Source organism: Oryzias latipes, chromosome 22 (assembly GCF_002234675.1).
Source record: "Oryzias latipes chromosome 22, ASM223467v1".
Taxonomy (NCBI): Eukaryota; Metazoa; Chordata; class Actinopteri; order Beloniformes; family Adrianichthyidae; genus Oryzias; species Oryzias latipes.
The window spans coordinates 5996213-6015204 of record NC_019880.2 but is presented as its reverse complement, the minus strand read 5'-3'; the positions used below and the strand labels follow the sequence as shown (position 1 = coordinate 6015204).

At 37.9% G+C, this 18992-nt stretch overlaps 2 protein-coding genes across 2 annotated transcripts; one reads left to right on the top strand and one right to left on the bottom strand.

The window, feature by feature from the left end:
* Positions 1–3366: 3366 nt before the first annotated feature.
* Positions 3367–9529, bottom strand: LOC101158318. The gene is made up of 5 exons (XM_011490192.3): positions 9427–9529; positions 5092–5720; positions 4288–4618; positions 4030–4205; positions 3367–3921 (listed from the first exon to the last, which is right to left on the bottom strand). Exons 2-5 carry the CDS (start codon positions 5694–5696, stop codon positions 3690–3692), a joined length of 1344 nt encoding a protein of 447 aa, XP_011488494.1. The 5' UTR covers positions 5697–5720; positions 9427–9529; the 3' UTR covers positions 3367–3689.
* An 86-nt stretch (positions 9530–9615) lies between these two features.
* LOC101170062 (class I histocompatibility antigen, F10 alpha chain-like) lies at positions 9616–18723 on the top strand. Its single transcript, NM_001309009.2, is given in 7 exon segments — positions 9616–9877; positions 10398–10658; positions 14153–14431; positions 15382–15681; positions 16026–16121; positions 16402–16471; positions 18482–18723. Coding segments are annotated over 6 exon segments (1035 nt in total). The 5' UTR covers positions 9616–9819; the 3' UTR covers positions 16443–16471; positions 18482–18723.
* Positions 18724–18992: the final 269 nt, after the last annotated feature.

The following is an 18992-nucleotide window of genomic DNA, read 5'->3' as shown; positions in this document are numbered from 1 at the left end:
GTCAACACAGTGGCCATTTTTTTGCGACACGGACATCGCCATGTTGGAGCCAAATGTCAGTGATCGGTCCGAGTTGGTCTGAGTCAATGCTTCCATGGCAACTAGTGTCGCCAATCAGAAGTGAGCTTGTTCGAAGTCCACCCTCCTTCCACTAATAGCTAGTTTGGGAGAATCTGTCAATTAAACATTGAAAGTGGGGGACAGGCATCTGATTGGTCAGTTTATAACTTAAATAACCTTCAATAAAGAAAAAGTATCATGAAAAAAGGATTAGGATTAGCAAGAATGGCTATTCTGAGAAATATAATGACTGAGTAATAACTGTTTATTTCTCTATAGAACTCTCTAGAATTTGGCTTCTTGGCGCCAAATTCTCCCCCTTGCTTGGAATGCAAGGGGAGAGGGATTGCTTTGTTAAGTTACCCCCTCATACAGTCAATGGTGCAAACGTTGTAAAACGCAACAGATCAGCAACTAAAAAGTTGTCGCTGGGGAGAATGTAGCTAGACAGTATGTTAGTTAAAGATGGGACACTAAAAAAACGAAACAAAGCTAAGATCACATGAAAACCTGTATTACCAGTTGGACACAAATGAAGGAGAGGCAGATCTATAGACTACATCTGAGTTCTATAAAATCACCATACCATGCTAAGCCTGTGTGGAAATCATGCTTTTGTACACCATCAGATGATTGAAAGGGAGAAAAACAAAGGGTTTGAGAAGACAAACAAGTGGATTTCGTGTAGCTTTAAAGACAGTGTGTTCATAAACAAAGAGAGAAATAGAGAGACAAGAGTGTACGAGGGTATCTTGTGCAGACATAATCTGAAAGAGTTCAGCAACTGCAAAGTTGTTGCAGGGGGAAAGTATAGCCAGACAGTAGGGGTGCTGGTATGAGGATGATTTTAGTGATGAGGAAGATGAAGAGGTAAGGCGAGAGCAGAGGACCAAGTGTTGGAAGTTGAAAAAGGGAGTGCGCTTTGTGGCTTTTAAGGAGGAGGTGAAACAGGAGATCAGGGGCTTCTTCCAGACTACTGGACAGCAAAAACTACAGAGAACAGGGAGACTAGAAGGAAGGCACTCAATATGTCATCAGAAAGAACGAAAGAAGATAGGAGGCTTTATGGTAGAATGGAAATGTTCAAAAGTGTGTTAAGACAAAAAGATTTTCCAAGAAAAGGTGGGGAAATTAGAAAACACTAGAGAGCAGAAAAAGGCCAAACAAAGAGCAGATAAGAACTTGTATTTAGTGTATTCAATAAATGTTTATCTTGCTTGGCCCCCAACCTAAAGCGTGTTTTGGATTTAGGTACCCTGAGCAACTGAGTTTGACACCCCTGTGATACTAGTATATAAAATTCAAGCATTTTTTTGTGTAAAATGGGCACACAAAAAATAGGGAACACAAAAGGACACAAAGAAGGGAGAAGCAAATCTATGGGCTACATGTGAGGCAAAGAAACAGAGATAGAAGGACGATATAAGTTATCAAGGCATGGAAATTTGTTGACAGGTTCAAAAAGTGAGATGGAAAAATGGAAGGAGAACTTTGAAATCCTGAAATGAGGACAATGTCAGAGAGCTCAAGGTGTGGGAGGTGGAGGTTGGGGAGCAGAAAGAGAGATAAGATGTTTAATCTCACCCTCTCTCCCTGAAGAAAGGTGTGCTTGGAGTTGTCTAAAAAAAACAAAGGAAATGGCAAATGTAACAAAACATTTCTAATAGCAAAACATTTATTTTAGTGAAGTAGAGGAATTTGACAAGAGGATTGGTTAATGATGAAGTTGTTATTGATCCATTTGTGCCTTTAGTTTGCATTTTTCCCAAACTCCTCAGGTGGAATCCTCATTCCCTCGCTCTGATTAAACTCCCAACACTTAGCCTAATAGTTATTTTGCATTTAAACCAGTCAGCCCTGATGACATTTCTGAGGCAATTAGCAAGTAGTTTTTTTACAGTGGTCCCGCTCCTGGTGGGAATACATATATGAACACATATAGTTCAATAGGAAAATAATAAATTGAACTAACAAACTGGACATCCCTGCCCTTAGACCCCCCCCTCGCGGCAAGGAAAAACTCTTAAAAAAAATGGATTCCGGAAAAAACGAAGAAATCTCAGTGGTGCCCACATGAAGGAGGGATCTTTCCCCACAACTGCTCTCATGAAATTTGCAGACGATTTCTTTATAAATTTTGACACCAACTTCTGAACTGGTGCTATTTTCATGGACCTTACGAAGGTATTGTAGACCATTATCTGCTTTTAGAACAATTTTTTTCCATTAGCCTTTCTACTCCCTTCCTTCTGTGGTTCAATTCGTACCTTCACCAACATTAGCAATTTGTGTCATGTTGTGGCAGTCAGTCAAACTATACTGTAATAAATGAAGGAATCCCGCAGGGTTCTTCTCTTGGGCCTTTTTTTATTTTACTATATTTATTAAGGCCCTGCCAAATTAACTCTCAGTTTCTGTTCTTAGCTGACAAGAGTGGCACCCGGTTTGGTCTTCTGCTGCTGGAGCCCATCTGCTTCAGGCTTGGACGTGTTGTCTGTTCAGACATGCTCTTCTGCAGACCCGGGCAAGAACCCCCCCACACACACACACACACACATACACTTTTGACGACATCCTTTTGTGTTCCCTATTTTTTGTGTGTGCCCATTCTACACAAAAGAATGCTTGAATTTTATATACTCGTATTACAGGGGTGTGTGGGCGGCCGTGGTGCAGCGGGAGGGCGGTCGACCCATGATCGTAAGATTGCAGGTTCGATTCCCGCCTTGCACACCCATGTGTCGAAGTGTCCTTGGGCAAGACACTGAACCCCACCTTGCCTCTGGTGGGAGGTTGGCACCAGTGTTCAGCAGCGGAGCCGCCATCAGTGTGTGAATGTGTGTGTGAATGTGTGTGTGAATGTGTGTGTGACTGGGTGAATGGGACTGTGACTGTAAAGCACTTTGGGCCTTCAAAAGAGGGTAGAAAGCGCTTTATAAGTATACGCCATTTACCATTTTGCACAGGGGACCTAAATCCAAAACACACTTTAGGTTGGGGGCCAAGCAAGATAAACATTTATTGAATACACTAAAGCTAAAATTAACTTTTTGAACATAAATATGAAAAAAAAAATAGACAGGAAAATTAATCCAAAATAAATTAAGTTAAAACCTTAAATAACCTATAACATTTTGCTCTCCATAAAAATATATTTTGTCAAAATTATACAAATATGAACATGCTGTAGAACAAAACACAAAAAGCCTGGAAATATTAATAATAAGAAATAACTAATCAATTTTTCCATTTCCTTTGCCTTTTGTCAATTTTTTTCATTTCTGCTTGGTGTGTAATGCCCTCTGTGGTTTTTTTTGTGTGTGAAAAGTATCAAAGGGGTTTGATTCTTTTTTACAGTTTTTCTGATCAATGAAGCGCTGCAATGCGTAAAGAAACAGAACTTCTTTGTTTCCGTCAAGGTCTGGGGCAGAACGGACACCATAGGGCCTATTTAAATGAATCACTCGACAGAAAAGTGTAAAAAAATGTTATCATAATGCGCAAACTCAAGTGCAAACAGGTTTTTCATTATCTGATTTTGTCATAACTTTTGTCACATCTAGCAATGAAGTGAAGTGGTTTGGCAAGATTTAAAAGTAGATTTACTTTCATTGCCTTCTGTAAAAACATCAGTTTTGTTCTTCTGCTGGAAGCAGCCCTGCTCTCTTCAGTGCCTTGTCCACATTAGGAATCAGTTTGTCCTGGAAGTCCCAAAGTCGTTTGTCTTCATTAAGCTCCTCCAACTTCAAATATTCACGCAGAGCTACACGAACGTGTATAATGCGACAGACCTCCAGTGGAACTTTGTAACGTTCTCCAAACTTCCTAAGGACTTCATGCACTGAGGTCTGCTCTATTAACCTGAAACACATAGAAATCAAGATAGTTAATTCATCAGATCCTTTTAGCAGCACAATAAGCACTATAATTTTTCCACATAACATTTTTGTAAATATTTGTTTAAAGTACTTTGGTTTTACTATCATCTTGAGTGGATTGAAAACCCCTCTTTCTGGGTCTTCCCTGTAGATGTGCTCCAGAATGTTGATTCCTGGAACCTTCTCCCACTGGGGAAGATGAAACCTCCCACTTGGTTCAAAGTGCTTTTTGGGAAAGAAATGGCTCTCAATGAGGAACTCTCCAACCTAAAGAGCAAGAATATGAAACAAAAGATGAGCGTGAACCGTAAAGCAAATGGTGATGTTTTTCCCCTTTAAGTTGACTTACATTTGAATGTTGTGGTTCCAGCGTGTTCATCAGAGAGACCAGGTTGTCGTGTTTATATGGCATTATGATCTCATCTATGTCATTCAGCAGGACGTAGTGTGAACGCTCCATGGACCGATACACGCATTCATTAAGGTTGACGATCTGTCCAAAGTAATGCAAGTCTCCTCCATGTTCTGAGAAAAGCCAACCCCTAGATGGATTCAGAAACCTGTCTATGGGCCATGGAACCATTTCAACAAAACCCTCCTGTCTGTAACTTTGTAAAAGACGTTCCAGTTCTGGACCACAGCTGGTGTTGTAGATCACCACTCTGTTCACACCAAGCAACCTGTAACATGAAGAAGTTATTGGCTCCTTGGAGCATCTGATTAGTTGTGTTTAACATTTCAAATGTTAATACAAATGTCTACCCAGCAACCCAACTATAGGAACAAATAATAGTAATTACATAGAAGGCAGGCAAATACTGGGATACAAATACACAAGATTTACCAATACACAAAATAGGAACGTTAATACTAAAGATAAAGAGTTAAAAATAAAACGTTGAAGTTTCACACGATAAAACAATTGAAGTTTTAATGATAGATGAGAAAATTGGCAGTTTGTTGTCAGATGAGCAGGGCTTATCTATTGTTTAGATCAGTAACAACAAGTTCCCTGTTGATTTTCAGTCACTTTTTTATGAGCACCAGAAACAGGAACTGAAATATGGAAACTCCAGCTAACATGTCCTTTTAAAACCCTTAATTGTAAATCCATAAGTGCACTTTACACAGCGCAATGAAAAGTTTGTCTTACTTGTACATTTCCAGAGTCTGTGCAAACTGAAGCACGTTGTTGTAATCTCCAAACAAGTTGGAGATACAGACGGTGAAGTTGAACCTCATTTCCTCTTTTTTGTTTCTTATAGGAATGAATAAGTGGTCAGACACATTCGATGAAGGCTGAGTGAGAACAGTGACATAAGAAGGATCACAGTTTTTGGGGATCTGACACAGGACATCTGTGGCAGTGTAAGGAAAACCAAAGTTGTCACTGTGTGGGAGAATGTTGGCTGGAGAGGTTTTGTTACATACACCACCACAGCAGAAAGAGCAGTGAAGAGGATTTATGGAGTCTCTCTTGAAAATGCCAATGATGCGTATGTCGAAACCCTTCACTCTCTGGTCCATGAAGGCTGACACCAGGTAGTGTTTGGTGTTTTTGAGTGGAGTGATGCTCTCCTCTGAGATTGCTACAGGGCAAAGGACGGGTTCTTCTTGTAGCTTTGAGACTAGATTTCTTATCATTCTCATGTTTTCTGTGGTCAGGCTGTAGATGAGCAATACCATGAGCCCAGTAAAGATGAGAAGGACAAAATCTCTCTTCCAGAGGCAGTTTGTGTTTCCTGTCCTGGTATTCATGACGATTCCCAATCTGAGGTAGAACTGCAATGGGAGACAAAACAACAATGTCACAAAGGTGGTTCTTGAAGGCTGTTAATGGAAAATATTGAAAAGGGTTGCAACAATAATGGATAAAAGAAGACATTTTTGGGCACAGGATTTTGGAATTGCAGGCTGTGGGCGCATTCCTTGACTGCGCCGCGTAGTACCTTTGCCATTTTGTAGAGCTGTCTGAATTGCCCAGAAGTCTCTACGAAAAACCAGTGGGCATCGATGCTTGTCATTATATATATATATATATATATATATATATATATATATATATATATATATATATATATATATATATATATATATATATATATATATATATATATATGAGCAATATATACAGTATATTTATATTTATACATATATATATATATAGAGAGAGAGAGAGAGAGGAAAGCCGTTGTGGTGGATGTGGCAGTGCCAAGCGATGAGAACATCAGGAAGAAGGAACATGAGAAACTGGAGAAATACCAGGGACTCAGAGAAGAACTGGAGAAAGCCTGGAAAGTGAAGGTGACAGTGGTGCCTGTGGTAATTGGAGCACTCGGGGCAGTAACCCCCAAGCTGGAGGAGTGGCTACAACAGATACCTGGAAAGACCTCAGACCTCTCAGTCCAGAAAAGCGCAGTTCTAGGAACAGCTAAGATACTGCAGGACCCACAAGCTCCCAGGCCTCTGGTAGAGGACCCGAGCTTGGAGTGAGTGAGAGGGGCGTTATTTTTTTTTTTTTACATGGGTTGTGAATGTGTGAGTGTCAGGGGGAAAAGGCAGTTTTCTCTTTAAAACCAGCTTATAAAAATGTTTTACTGATGTCTGATCAGGAAGTTTGCTTTTCAAATTTTCTGCCACACAAAGCAAAGCAGCTCTTTCAGAGGACAAGACGCCAGTTTTACCTCAGAGAAGGAAGGAACTCTGAGCGCAGACACGCCCTTTGGGCCTTCATCACTTCACTTTATTTAGCTCCTGGTTCAACAACCACACATTCTTTGGCAGGTTTACATTCGTCATACCTTTACTTCAGTTATTTTGCCATAAAAAAATCAGCTTGTTCAGGAGAATTCTACTTTTGTTTCGGGCATTGTTGGATGTTTCTGAAATGCAAACAAGTATTTTGCTTTACAAAAGAAACGAGATCCATTTAACTTTTTGAAAAACATTTTGCTCAGGGATAAATTACTTTTAAAGGATACCGTAATATTTGTTTGAAGGGTGTGAACATTACCAGTGAGACTAGTATTTGGGTTCAGTGCAATTTGAGTCCCCAAGATGTAACAATATTTTGTGTAATAAAAGGACTAATACTAATTATAAAAATGGTTAATATGCATTGTTAATGTCATTTTACCCAAAAAAACAACATGGATAAATTAATTTAAAATAGTACTATTCTTCAAAAACAATTAAACTAAACTGCTACATGTTTGTTAAAGTCTTGATATTAATATAAGTACAAAATTGTTGCAGGTACTATAAACATTAAAATGTGGTCTTAGTTGTATTATCTATCAATAAATGTTATTTTTGTTATGGCTATTGTATTTAAAAACGCTGAAGTCTTTAAAATAAGCTGTATCTGAGATTCAACTGTCCATTTTGCCCTCAAATTGAAACAAAAGAAAAGGATTTGGCAAGACATTGGAATTTATACTGTCTTTAAGAAAAAAAAAAATATTTTTGTTCTGTATCTGATATTAAAAAATTAAAATATATCTTGTTACCACAAATTAATATCTTGTTCGCACGAAATAATATTCCGTTCCCACAAGATAACATTTCGTTCCCTCGAAATGATTAATTTGTGCGAACGCAATAATTATTCACATCATAAGTCTTTCATAAACACGGATATGCTCTCTGTCCGCCGCAAAAACCGCTTTTTTCAATTCAATTCAATTCAATTTTATTTGTATAGCCCAAAATCACAACAACAGTCGTCTCGATGGGCTTCGAAGTGAAACATGGCGGTAACTTCCGTGTCTCTGTGACCCACATTCGTTCAAGAAAGGAACAACAATGATCAATTTATTATTGTCTCAATGAATACAAGAAAAATATCATAAGATTTGTTATACCTAGGCTTGCTTCTTTGCCATGCTATTCACCGGACATAGCTCTTAGCTCCGCCACGGAGCTCTTTTGCTTGTCATACCGGCATTCGGGCAGCTGGCAGGCCAGTAGACAGACAGCCAGTTTGGGGTCGAATAGGAATAATAATATTCAGGACTTGTCTTTTTTTAACATACTCTTTAGCAGTTGCTTTACATTCGAAGGCTAGTAGGCTACATGCTAACTAGCTTATCCTGTTAGACACCTCATAGGCATTCATAGGAATAGTTGGATTTACAGCAGATACCTTCACATTTCTGTCTGTGTGTGTCTCATTACACTGCATAGAAGACACGGAGGATGTTTGTAGAATAATTATTGCGTTCGCACAAATTAATTATTTCTTTCGCACGAATTAATCATTTCGAGGGAACGAAATAGTATTTCGAGGGAACAGAATATTATTTTGTGCGAAAAAGATATTAATTTGTGTGAACCAGATATATTTTAATTTTTTTATATCAGAACAAGGGCTCCGTGGTATCTGACATGTTTTAGTAAAAAGAAAACCCTGAAAGAAAAACAAAACAGCATTGTTCAAGTTCCGCTTGAAGTATCATCAGGAAAAACCTGAATTATTTGGTTTTCTGGAAGACACATCCGTTTAGACGTGGCATAACCTTTTTTTCAGAGCATTGCTGATTAAATATGCAGATGTTTCCTCATGCACAGGTCTTTTGCGACATTACGCCAAGCATTTTATAACTTTAATTTAACAGCATTTAAGAGAGTTTCTCCTGACCAGATGGTCTAACAACTATAAGTTCCTGGTTTAATTTTTCCATTTCTTTTTACCCATTGTAAAAAACAGTCAAACTAATTCATACCTTAGATTATTCAATTTGATAACATTTTTGGTTGCAGGTTCTTTCGGAGCAAAGAACTAAGTTAAACCCCTTTGAGCACCCTGCAGGCTGCAATTATTTTAAATTAAAGCACATCAGCTTTTTACCTCCAGCATACTCATAGTTCTGGGACTTAAAAAAAATAATGTTACATGTTTTTATAAAGAAGCAATAGAACATAAATAAGAAAAAGTACTGAATTTGTAAAAACTGAACTGTTTAAAGTTAAAACCCCAAGACTGTGGGTATTAAACATAAAAATGCAAAATTGATAATCATTAAAGCAGGTCATTTGTGCGTGCACAAGCTTGTTCATAGTGAAAAAATATATGCACTTGTGAAGAAGCAATTCTGCTCCTGCCCTTCCTTTGAAGGAAGAATGATAACTTTTTTATTTTTTTGGAAACTTGAGATAATCTGGAAAATTTATTTTAATTTTTGTTTTCATTCAAACTATAATAAATAATAATGATAAACAATAACAAAGGCCCACTTGTGTTGACTTTAAACCGCAGAAAAACAAGAGAAATGACAAAATCAAATTACTTTTCTGCTCCAAAACAAATACATGTTTGTGGTTGATATCTATTAGGCCTACTTTAGGACGTGAATGTTGAAAAAATCATGCGCTAAATTACCTTAAAATGTTAAGATAATCAGTCAACAGAAAATAGAATACAATTTCAATCATTTGAAAATTATTTTTTTTATTAATAAAGTAATTTTTATAGCTTCAAGCTACTCACCTGTGAAGGAGAACGCTTAGGTCTCTTGTGATCCGGCCTGTGGTAAAATGGGTCACGACAGGAACCACCTAGACAGCCCACACAGCGGTCTGATTGGAGGCAATCGGCCAATCAGAGTTTGCCTCATCGCATCTTTCGGTCTTTCTTTTTTTTTCCATCTTTCGGATGAAAGCGCGTGCGGGTTGAGCGCGTGTGCAGGCGGAGTTAAGCGCGCACAGAAGAAATGCTGGGGAGCGCGGGCACAGGTGTGAGTGAGCGCGCAGAGACCGACCGGATTCATCAGAGGCAAATGAAAGAGTAATTTATCAGACAAAGGTTTTTGTGAGGTTTATCTGTTCAGCTCTGTATATAAAAGGTTACAGTCTAGATTCTATTAACGTCACAGTTTAGGGAATGAGGATTTTGGGGGTTTTGAGCGTCATTTTCTTCGGTATGAACAGCGCAACGGCTGGTAAGTTATTCTGTTTTACCTTTTTTATCAACTACTTTTTTCTTGATTGTTCTTTTTAAGCCTTAAATATTATCGAAATGTTACTGTTTTAAGGTAAATAAAAACTAAACAAAAGTTGAAAAGGGGGCCATGTTGAGTTTTAGAATTTGAATTTTTATTGAAAGACTCAAAAATGTTTGGAGAAAGGGTTCATTTACGAAATATATTTCTAACAGTCTATATTCGGACCCATTTTAATTTTTTTTTGTTATTTTTCGTTTGTCCTAATTCACTTAAGCGACGTTAGCTTCTCTCGGGTTCTTTAGAAATTGAAATATTTTATTAATTGAAAAAAACGTTGACCTTTTTGATTCTTTGGTTCATTTTTCTCTTTGATTTCGGCTTCAAAATCACTTTTCACTTTTATCTTTTTTTCATTTTCAAAGCGCACCACAGACGTTGGCTGTTGTTGCGCAACCGCTTCGTTTCCCTTCAGGGTAACATGTCGGATTAACGATGAAGCCATAATATGTCTCCTCAGTCACGCATTCGCTGCGGTACCTGCACACGGCAGCTTCAGGAATCCCAGCATTCCCAGAGTTTGTGACGGTGGTCCTGGTGGACGGACAGCCCTTCTCTTACTATGACAGCAGCATCAAAAGGGAGCTTCCCAGGCAGACCTGGACGGTCCAAACCGAAGACCCGAATTTCTGGGAGAGACGCACTAAGAGCTCCATTGTTGACGAACAAGTCTTCAAAAGTAAAGTGGAGATGATTAAACCAAGCTTTAACCAGACAGGAGGTGAGTTATCTCCTTTTTTAAATGAAATTTCGTTATTTTTAATTTAAAAACTATTAATACTTTTTGGTGAATTAAATCCCAGAGGCTCTAATTTTAAGAACTTAACATCAAATGTTTAATATGGCGTATCCATTAAGCTGAAAGAAGAAAAAAAACTTCTTATTTGTTAAAAAACGTTTACATAAAGAAATAAATGAAGAGAAAAAAAGATTTGTAACTCTTATTTTGTCATTTGCAAATTACTGAAAATCCCCATATGAGTGACATTTTACAGTTTACTCTGGAACTGGTTTTCTAAATCCTTTTGAATTGTGCCTGCGTGTACGAAATGTTATGTAAGGTCGGAAGGATTAATGTATAAATATTATTTAGACACAATTAGAAAAAATAACCAACACATTTCCTGTCCCAGGGCGCAAAATGATGTAGGTAAGTTTGGGTAAAACCTTTAAGTAAACATGAAAACCATCCCTCCAGAATTTGTAGGGAATTAAAAAAAACTATTTATTGTGAGATGCAAGTCTTTACAAGGATTAAAAAACATAAAAAACTGGATATTTTTCAACCCCGTAGTTTTGATGTGTGATTCAAGGAAATTATTTCCTTTTAAAGAAGAAAATATGTTATTATGTGCGCTCCAGACAATCAGCCTGAAGATCCGCAGTCACGCGCCAGAAAGGAACGCTTCGTTGAAGAAACGACCACAGTGGCAGGTTTTTACGGTTGAGCTCCATATTCCCGTTTTGCAGGGGGAAACTTGTTCTTTCCGTCTGATTCAGATCTTTCTGATGCACTGAACGGCGTTATCCCCTCAGTTTGTTTGAACAAACGCCACCATTCAACTATTCAACTTCAAACCTGGATTTTAACCCAGAAATGAGGAAACGAAAAACAAACAGGTGACTTGAGATCAATGTTATCTTTTGTTCAGGTGATCTGCGCGCTTTCGGGTGTCCGCGGAAAAAACAAACTGCGCTCCGCATGCAAATGTCAGCCTCAAGGCAAGGCTCTCTTTAAGAGCAGAAATGTTTTACTGTGTTGAACTACGATGAATATCACTGCATGTTTTTGTTTGGGGAACTATTTTGTGCAGCGCAAAGTGACATGCCTGTATAAATAAAGGCGGAGTCACCTGCCCCGTTGTTCTTCATGGGTGACAGGATTAATGGCTGCCGGAAAGTTTAAAGTGCCTCCAGTCTCATTGTAATAGTGAAACAGATAATATTCAAGAGGGATGTCTGAAGCGGGGAGCACGGGTGGGAGCTCGCACGCAGCTCGTCCGCTGCAGGATTCAACATACTGTTATCTCATCAGAAAGTTCGGAATTTAAATCTGCAGCCACACAAAAGAGAGGCGGAGATGCTTTACCTCCGAGAAGGAAAGCGCTCTGTGCGCAGACACACCCTTTAACCACCATCACTACACTATTGAGATCATATTTCCACATCCATACGTTTTTTTTTTGACAAGTTAACATCCTTCAAACCTTTACTGACTTCAGTTATTTTAGCATAAAAAATCAGTTCGTTCAGGAAAACTCTATTTTGTTTCTGTTTAATGGCTTTGAGACCAAACAAGCGTTTTGCTTTAGAAAATAATGCAGATCTGTTTCATTAAAACCTTGTACTCAGGGTTTAACTACTTTGGTTATGAAGAACTTTTTGAAGAAACTCAGTTTTCTGATCAGTTTTACATAAATATATATATCTTTTTAATTTATAATGCTGCATTCTTCCTCCAAGATTTACAAAACCGAACCAAATATGATGGGATGGTTTAGGAGAAGCGTTCGAAACAAGGTGGGTGAAGGTGTGTCTCTGCACTGTTTCTGTCTGAAGAAGCTGCATTTGCTCTCAATGCAGAGAAGCTGCTGCTTCTGTCTCCCACAGACAAGTCAGGGCTTTTTGTCCATTTAAGTGTTTGAAAATCTACAGAAATGTTGATCCACTCATCAAATCAATATCTTATTTTGTTGTTGGATGTGTATTTTCATTTCCAAATAGGAGTTTGCTAATTTCAGAAAGAACTATTTTAAATAAAAAGTTCATTGAGGTATTGATCAATTGAGGTTGGGTTCAGTCATTTTGATTATATTTAAAACTTCAACAGAAGGAGGTTGTTTTTGTTATTGCTTGTTACGATACAGTTACTGAGGAGCTAACTGTCTGGCTTTTGGCTTCAGATCAGTTCAGTACGGTGGCCCTGAAGTGCAAATCACTCGACACAAAAAACATTTTAGAGATCATAACGACAAAACTACTTTTGTTTTCCCAAATTCTTTTTCATTTTGTTTATTTTTCTGGAATTTTGTTTAGTTTTCCAAAGTATAATACTGTTTTTCTTATATTTGCTTTTTTTATTAGTCATTGTGATAATTAAAAGGTTTTTTGAGTTGAGTCATTTGTTGATGGGATTTGCAGTTCAGGGCCACCGTAGCTTAGTGAACTTTAATAACAGGCTTTGTTTGGGGTTAGTAGGGCAGTAAAATAAAAATAAGTTTTGCCAGATTTATAACGTTTATAATATTTTCTGCATTTTTATTACCTTATCAGCATTTACTGTAAACAAATATGCTACTCATGTCATTTGAAAATAGTCTGGCTTAAATGCTAAACTGAAAAGTAAACATAAATGTTAAATAAAAAATAATAAGGTTTTAAATGATAAATCTTATTATTGAAGCAAAATAAAATCTAAATCTTAATCCTGAATGGTAAATCTAAATGTTAAAACTTAATGCTATTTTCAAATATTCATTTAAAAACTAAATGTTTAATCCAATCTTTAATGTTTGGAAAGTATTCTAATATGGCCACGCCTATGAAATGAGTCTTAAAAATAAGCCACGCCCCAATCGCTTGTTTAAGGGCCTATATCATGCTCTTCTTAAGCTTTTTATACTAAAAAATCTCCATATATAAGATAATGTAATACCTTTGACCGCAGAAAGAACCATTCTTTCATGAAATATTTGTTGTTGTCACAGCTAATTTTTCTACCCGGAAATACGGCAACTCGATCTCTGAGGCACAGCTTTTCGCTCCGTGTGGGTGTCGCCCATTTCATGACGTCAACCTAGAGCCACCCTCGGCAGCATGCCTGTATTTTACCAACGAAAACAAACAACATCCGAACTTTTGCAAAGATGGATGTGAATATTACGCATATAAAAAGTGTGTTATGCCAATCACGGCTAGCTCTGCTGTGAAAGTGGGCGTGTGTGTTAGCCTGGGGGCGGGGCTGACAGCACAGACTCTTCCTGGAAGGATATTCAGAGCGCAGGTTTTTAGTGAAATGCTCAGAAATGCGCAAATGGAGAAAAAAAACACGTTGGGGTTGTTTTTTGTGAGGAAATAGCATTATGATACAATTAAAAGCTCAAACAGTTGTTTTTGCATCATGTAGGCCCTTTCAATATTCAAATCTGTATTGCTGATTTGACTGTGTGTGAGAAGCATAGTGGCTGAGCGCTGATCAAGGTTCCTGTCTTACAGGTGTTCACATTATTCAGCTGATGTACGGCTGTGAGTGGGATGATGAGACTGGAAGCATCAAGGGCTGGTGGCAGTTTGGTTATAATGGAGAAGACCTCATGGCTTTGGACCTGAAGACGAACACGGGGACGGCACAGACTCCAGCTGCCACCTTCCATAAACACAAAAAGGACAAAGATAAAGGCTGGGCCATACGAATGAACACCTATCTGTCCCAGGGGTGTCCTGATCATCTTAAGAAGTATGTGAGCTATGGGAAGAGCACATTGCTGAGAACAGGTGCGTCCCAAGCCCCTATGTATCTATCATATATACAGTAGATACATTATTTTATGTCTCTCTTTTTTTTACCATCATCAATTGTGCGGCTTTCTTTCAATTTTATTCACATTTTCCTTGTTTTTCTCACCAAACTTGTGTGTTTATTTGGTAACCCAAATCTGAAAGTTGTTGGAACCGGTGCAGTGAGGTTGTTAGTGACACTCGGCAGTCAAAGGTCCAAAACTTTATTTGAGCATCGTTATTTGAGAACATTTTCATTTTCTTGTGAGATCCTTTTGAGCTGTTGGTATTTCTTGATCTGAAACACAGCAAGATGTTTTACACAGATAGAAATACTGGTTGCAAATTCAGCTTCATATTTGCACAAAGGCTCATGAAGCAGTGCTAACACACAGAAAGAAAGAAAAACAACTGTGCAAAACTTTGTAGTCTAATTAACAATCAGCTGCTGCCTGGCATGATTATTATTTAAAAATGAGAAACAACTCTTGTCCTTCACAACCAAAACTGTTAACAGTAAAGAAATATATATTTAGCCAAAAACTATACAAGACTTATGATAAACAGGACGGCGGGTTCCAGTTATAGCAGGTTTATTAGCTCAGCTAAAAGTCCATAAAGCTAAATCAGGGTCAGGCGGGCAGGGGTCGACAACAAGTAGGAGCCTCAAAGGAGAAACGGGAGAAGTCAGGATCCAGGGTCCCTGAGTGATCAAAGTTCAACAGGTTTAAATTTCAATGGCCACGTGTTTTGGATGTAGAGTCCAAAAACGGACTTAAAACTTGTGTTGCAAAGCACAAACGAATGAGCTTTGAACGCGGAAGCCCAAAACATACATTTACAAAGACTCTTCATTGGAAGTGGCTGCTTCACTGGCTGCCACTGAGAGCATAGCATGAGAGTACCGGTAATAACAATTTAACTCATGGATGGTTTTCTTTTATCAGAGACTCCATCAGTGTTTCTCCTCCAGAAGAATTTCCTGTCCCCGGTCAGATGTCACGCTACAGGCTTTTACCCCAACAAAGCTGTGATGTTCTGGAGGAAAGATGGAAAGGAGATAACCGAAGGAGTGGAGACCGGAGAGATCCTCCCAAACAATGACGGGACCTTTCAGATGAGCACTGATCTGAAACTTTTATTAGACACAACAGAAAAGAAGAGGTACGAATGTGTTTTTCAGCTTTCTGGTGCAAATGAAAGCATCATCACCAAACTGGAGCAGTCAAAAATCAAGACCAATGGAGGTAAGTGGAAAACAGGCATTAGTGTAGCTTAGACATAAATCTTTGAAACTGTTTATAATTTTGATGAATTCATTGTTTTTATAAAATAAACAGGAAAAAATAAAATCATTATCTTTAAAAAGTAAAATTAACCACAAAATATATAAAAGAATGTCAGTTTATCAAATGATGGTGCAAGCAAGAAATACCAGTACTGCTTAAATTAGCCAATAAAATGAAATATGAACAGAAAGACCATAAAGTCTTAAAAAACAATACATATAGTGTACATTTACATTTTTTGTTATTAGATATTTAAAAATCTGCACAACCTTGTGTAATTGTCACTTTTGTGTTTCTGACAGCAAACCCCTATGAAGTGACCATCTCCGTTGTTATTGCAGTCATTATTTTTGCTGCTGTCATTGCTGACTGGCTCATTGTTTATAAAGGCAGAAAAGGTGAGAAACTTTTCTATTACATTAGTGCCATTCTAAAATCTATTTCACTTGTTAGAAATGAATCAAATTTTCTTGCTGAGTTTAGTCAAATAAAAAACAAGAGTGGAATAAATGCAAGTTTTTAAGTTAATATTAGGTTGCTATTTTTTTATCAGCGGAATGTACTACTATTTATTTACTTGGTTTATTTAGCCTACAGGCAGAACTTAGGATGTCTAGAGTTACAGATTTGTTTAGGAGTTTAGAACAGAACACAAACTCTGTGTTTTTCTTGTTGCAGCTGCAGATCACTTGAACGTAAAGAAGCAAATGCATCTTTGAGTCTGGATGCAAATGAAACTCTGCACTCAGTGAGTCGTTTCATCAAATTTACATAGATTCTTTTTACATAGACTTTTTTGCTGGACCGGACGGAAAAGAAGAAGAGGGAAGAAGAGAGAGGGAAGTTAGAGAGGGGGGATTAACCTTTGTGCTATTTTAGATGACCCCACCCTTACTTTGACGTGTTCTACCATGACAAAGATGGATAAAGGTGGAAAGATTTCATGTAATCCATGGACACCAGTGAAGATCACAAATCATTGAAGAAAAAAGGTTCAGCGCACTGTCTAGATGACCCAACTCCCAATGTTAAAGTGCCTAGGATAACACAAGGGTTAAGGGCACAAAAGATGAATCATAAAGCAACAAGTTGCTGAAAGTTTATCATCATTCCTGTCAGGATAACATGTCAAAAAGATTGCATAAAAATGTGAAAAACAAAATCATTTTTAAACACAATCCCTTCATTTCATGGGCTGGACAATTGACTTTCATGCTATTGCATGGGCAGGCATGGGCAATTCCCTTGTTATGTCATTTTGAGTAGAGCAGATAAAAGGCCTGGAGTTGATTAGAGGACTCGTGCTTGAATTTTGAAAGTTTTTGCTGTGAACAGACAACATGCGGCCAGAGGAGCTCTCCATGCAGGTGAAAGGAGCCATCATTAAGCTGAGAAAACAGAAAAAAAACCATGCCAGAAATTGCTACAGTATTAGGAGTGGCAAAATCAACAGTGTGGTCCATCGTGAGAAAGAAAGAAAGCACTGGTGAACTCAGCAACGCAAAAAGACCTGGACATCCACAGAAGACAAGAGTGGTGGATGATCGCAGAATCATTTCCATGGTGAAGAGGAACCCGTTCACAACAGCCAACAGAGTGAACAACACTCTCCAGGAGGTAGGCGTATCAATATCCAAGTCTACCATAAAAAAAAAAAGACTCCAGGAAAGTAGATACAGAAGGAACACTGCAAGATGCAAGCCACTCATAAGCCTCAAGAATAGGAAGGCTAGATTGGACTTTGCTAAAAAGCATCTAAAAAAGCCAGCACAGTTCTGGAATATACATTCTTTGGACAGATGAAACCAAAATCAACCTCAAAAGTATGGAGATGGCGTGGAGAAGCTCATGATCCAAAGACACTACATCATCAGTAAAACACTCTGGAGGCAGTGTGATGGCCTGGGCGTGCATGGCTGCTACTGGCACTGGGACACTAGTGTTTATTGATGAGGGGACACAGGACAGAAGCAGCCCAATGAGTTCTGTGAAGGCCTGGCAGAGCATTCAGAAGGAGAAAACCCAGCATCTGGTGATGTCCAGGAGTTCAAGACTTCAGGCTCTCATTGCCAACAAAGGGTTTTCAACCAAATATTAGGAATCACCATTTTGTTTTCAGTTATTTCATTTGTCCAATTACTTACGAGCCTATGAAATGAAGGGACTGTGTTTAAAAATGCTTTAGTTTTTCACTTTGTTATGCAATCTTTTTCTTCAACCCATGGAATAAAAGCTCAAAGTCTGCACTTCAATCATTTTATTTAAAGTTCACTGTGGTAATGTACAGAAACTAAATTAGAAAGAATGTGTCTCTGTCCAAATATTTATGGTCCTGACTGTATGTGCGCTGTATACGTGATATAAAAGTTATACATCGGTGGTACATGCGTGAAAAGTCAGTTCGACATATATGGAACGGTCCTGGAAAGCCACAAATTTTCCTATGTGTCTCGCAAGAATCATACGCAATTAACATAAAGACCCATCAGCCAAAACCCCTTGACGGACGTCTGTGTTCTTCCATGAATGATGAACGCAAGAAACACTTATAGATGACGTATATTACACATGTATCACCAAAGACCGAAATTTCATACGTGGAAAATGTGTAAATGTGCATAGTAGTTGTGTGACAGGGTCTTTACTGCTGCTCATGGTGGTTGTTGGTGTTTGTGTCATCCTGTTATGAGCCACAAATCTGTCCAAGAAGACATCCAGTGACAATTGTTATAAGTTTCCTAAATTTCATTGTGCACAGGTTTTCAAGTGAAGTCTGCACTGAAAAGGCAACTCTAATAATATCATGGATAAACTATGTGTTTATAACAAATTATCTGATTTAATCTGGTAGATGTGTCAGAAATTTACAATGTTGCAATTGTTTGATTTTAAAGAGAAATTTATTTGCCATTTTTCTTTAGCACAATAAATGAGTCTCATATGATTAATTTTTGTTTCCAAACTGGAGTTTGGTGTTGAATATTGTCAAAGGAACCAAAATAAAAACAAGTGAGGCTCAAGACCTTAATTTACTTTAAAACTGATATTATTATAAGTGAAAATGCTTGTTCACCATTTAATCAATTAGATATAAATAGGATTTTTCATTTTAAGGAATAGATACAATCCCCAAAAAATACCCAAACTTTGAAGATTGGAAAAGTATTTTTTGGGGGGAACTTACCTTTATTCTTATTCTAAATCTTTAAACAATCTTGCTTTATTATCATCCTAAATGGCTTAAAGAATGATATTCAAATCTCTTCTGT

Excerpts from the sequence above, each read along its gene's own strand:
- LOC101158318 (XM_011490192.3), bottom strand. The coding sequence starts at position 5,696 with ATGAATACCAGGACAGGAAACACAAACTGCCTCTGGAAGAGAGATTTT. Across the intron at positions 4,619-5,091 it reads CAGACTCTGGAAATGTACAA|GTTGCTTGGTGTGAACAGAG; the intron begins GTAAGACAAACT and ends TTCATGTTACAG. Across the intron at positions 4,206-4,287 it reads TGGAACCACAACATTCAAAT|GTTGGAGAGTTCCTCATTGA; the intron begins GTAAGTCAACTT and ends CTTGCTCTTTAG.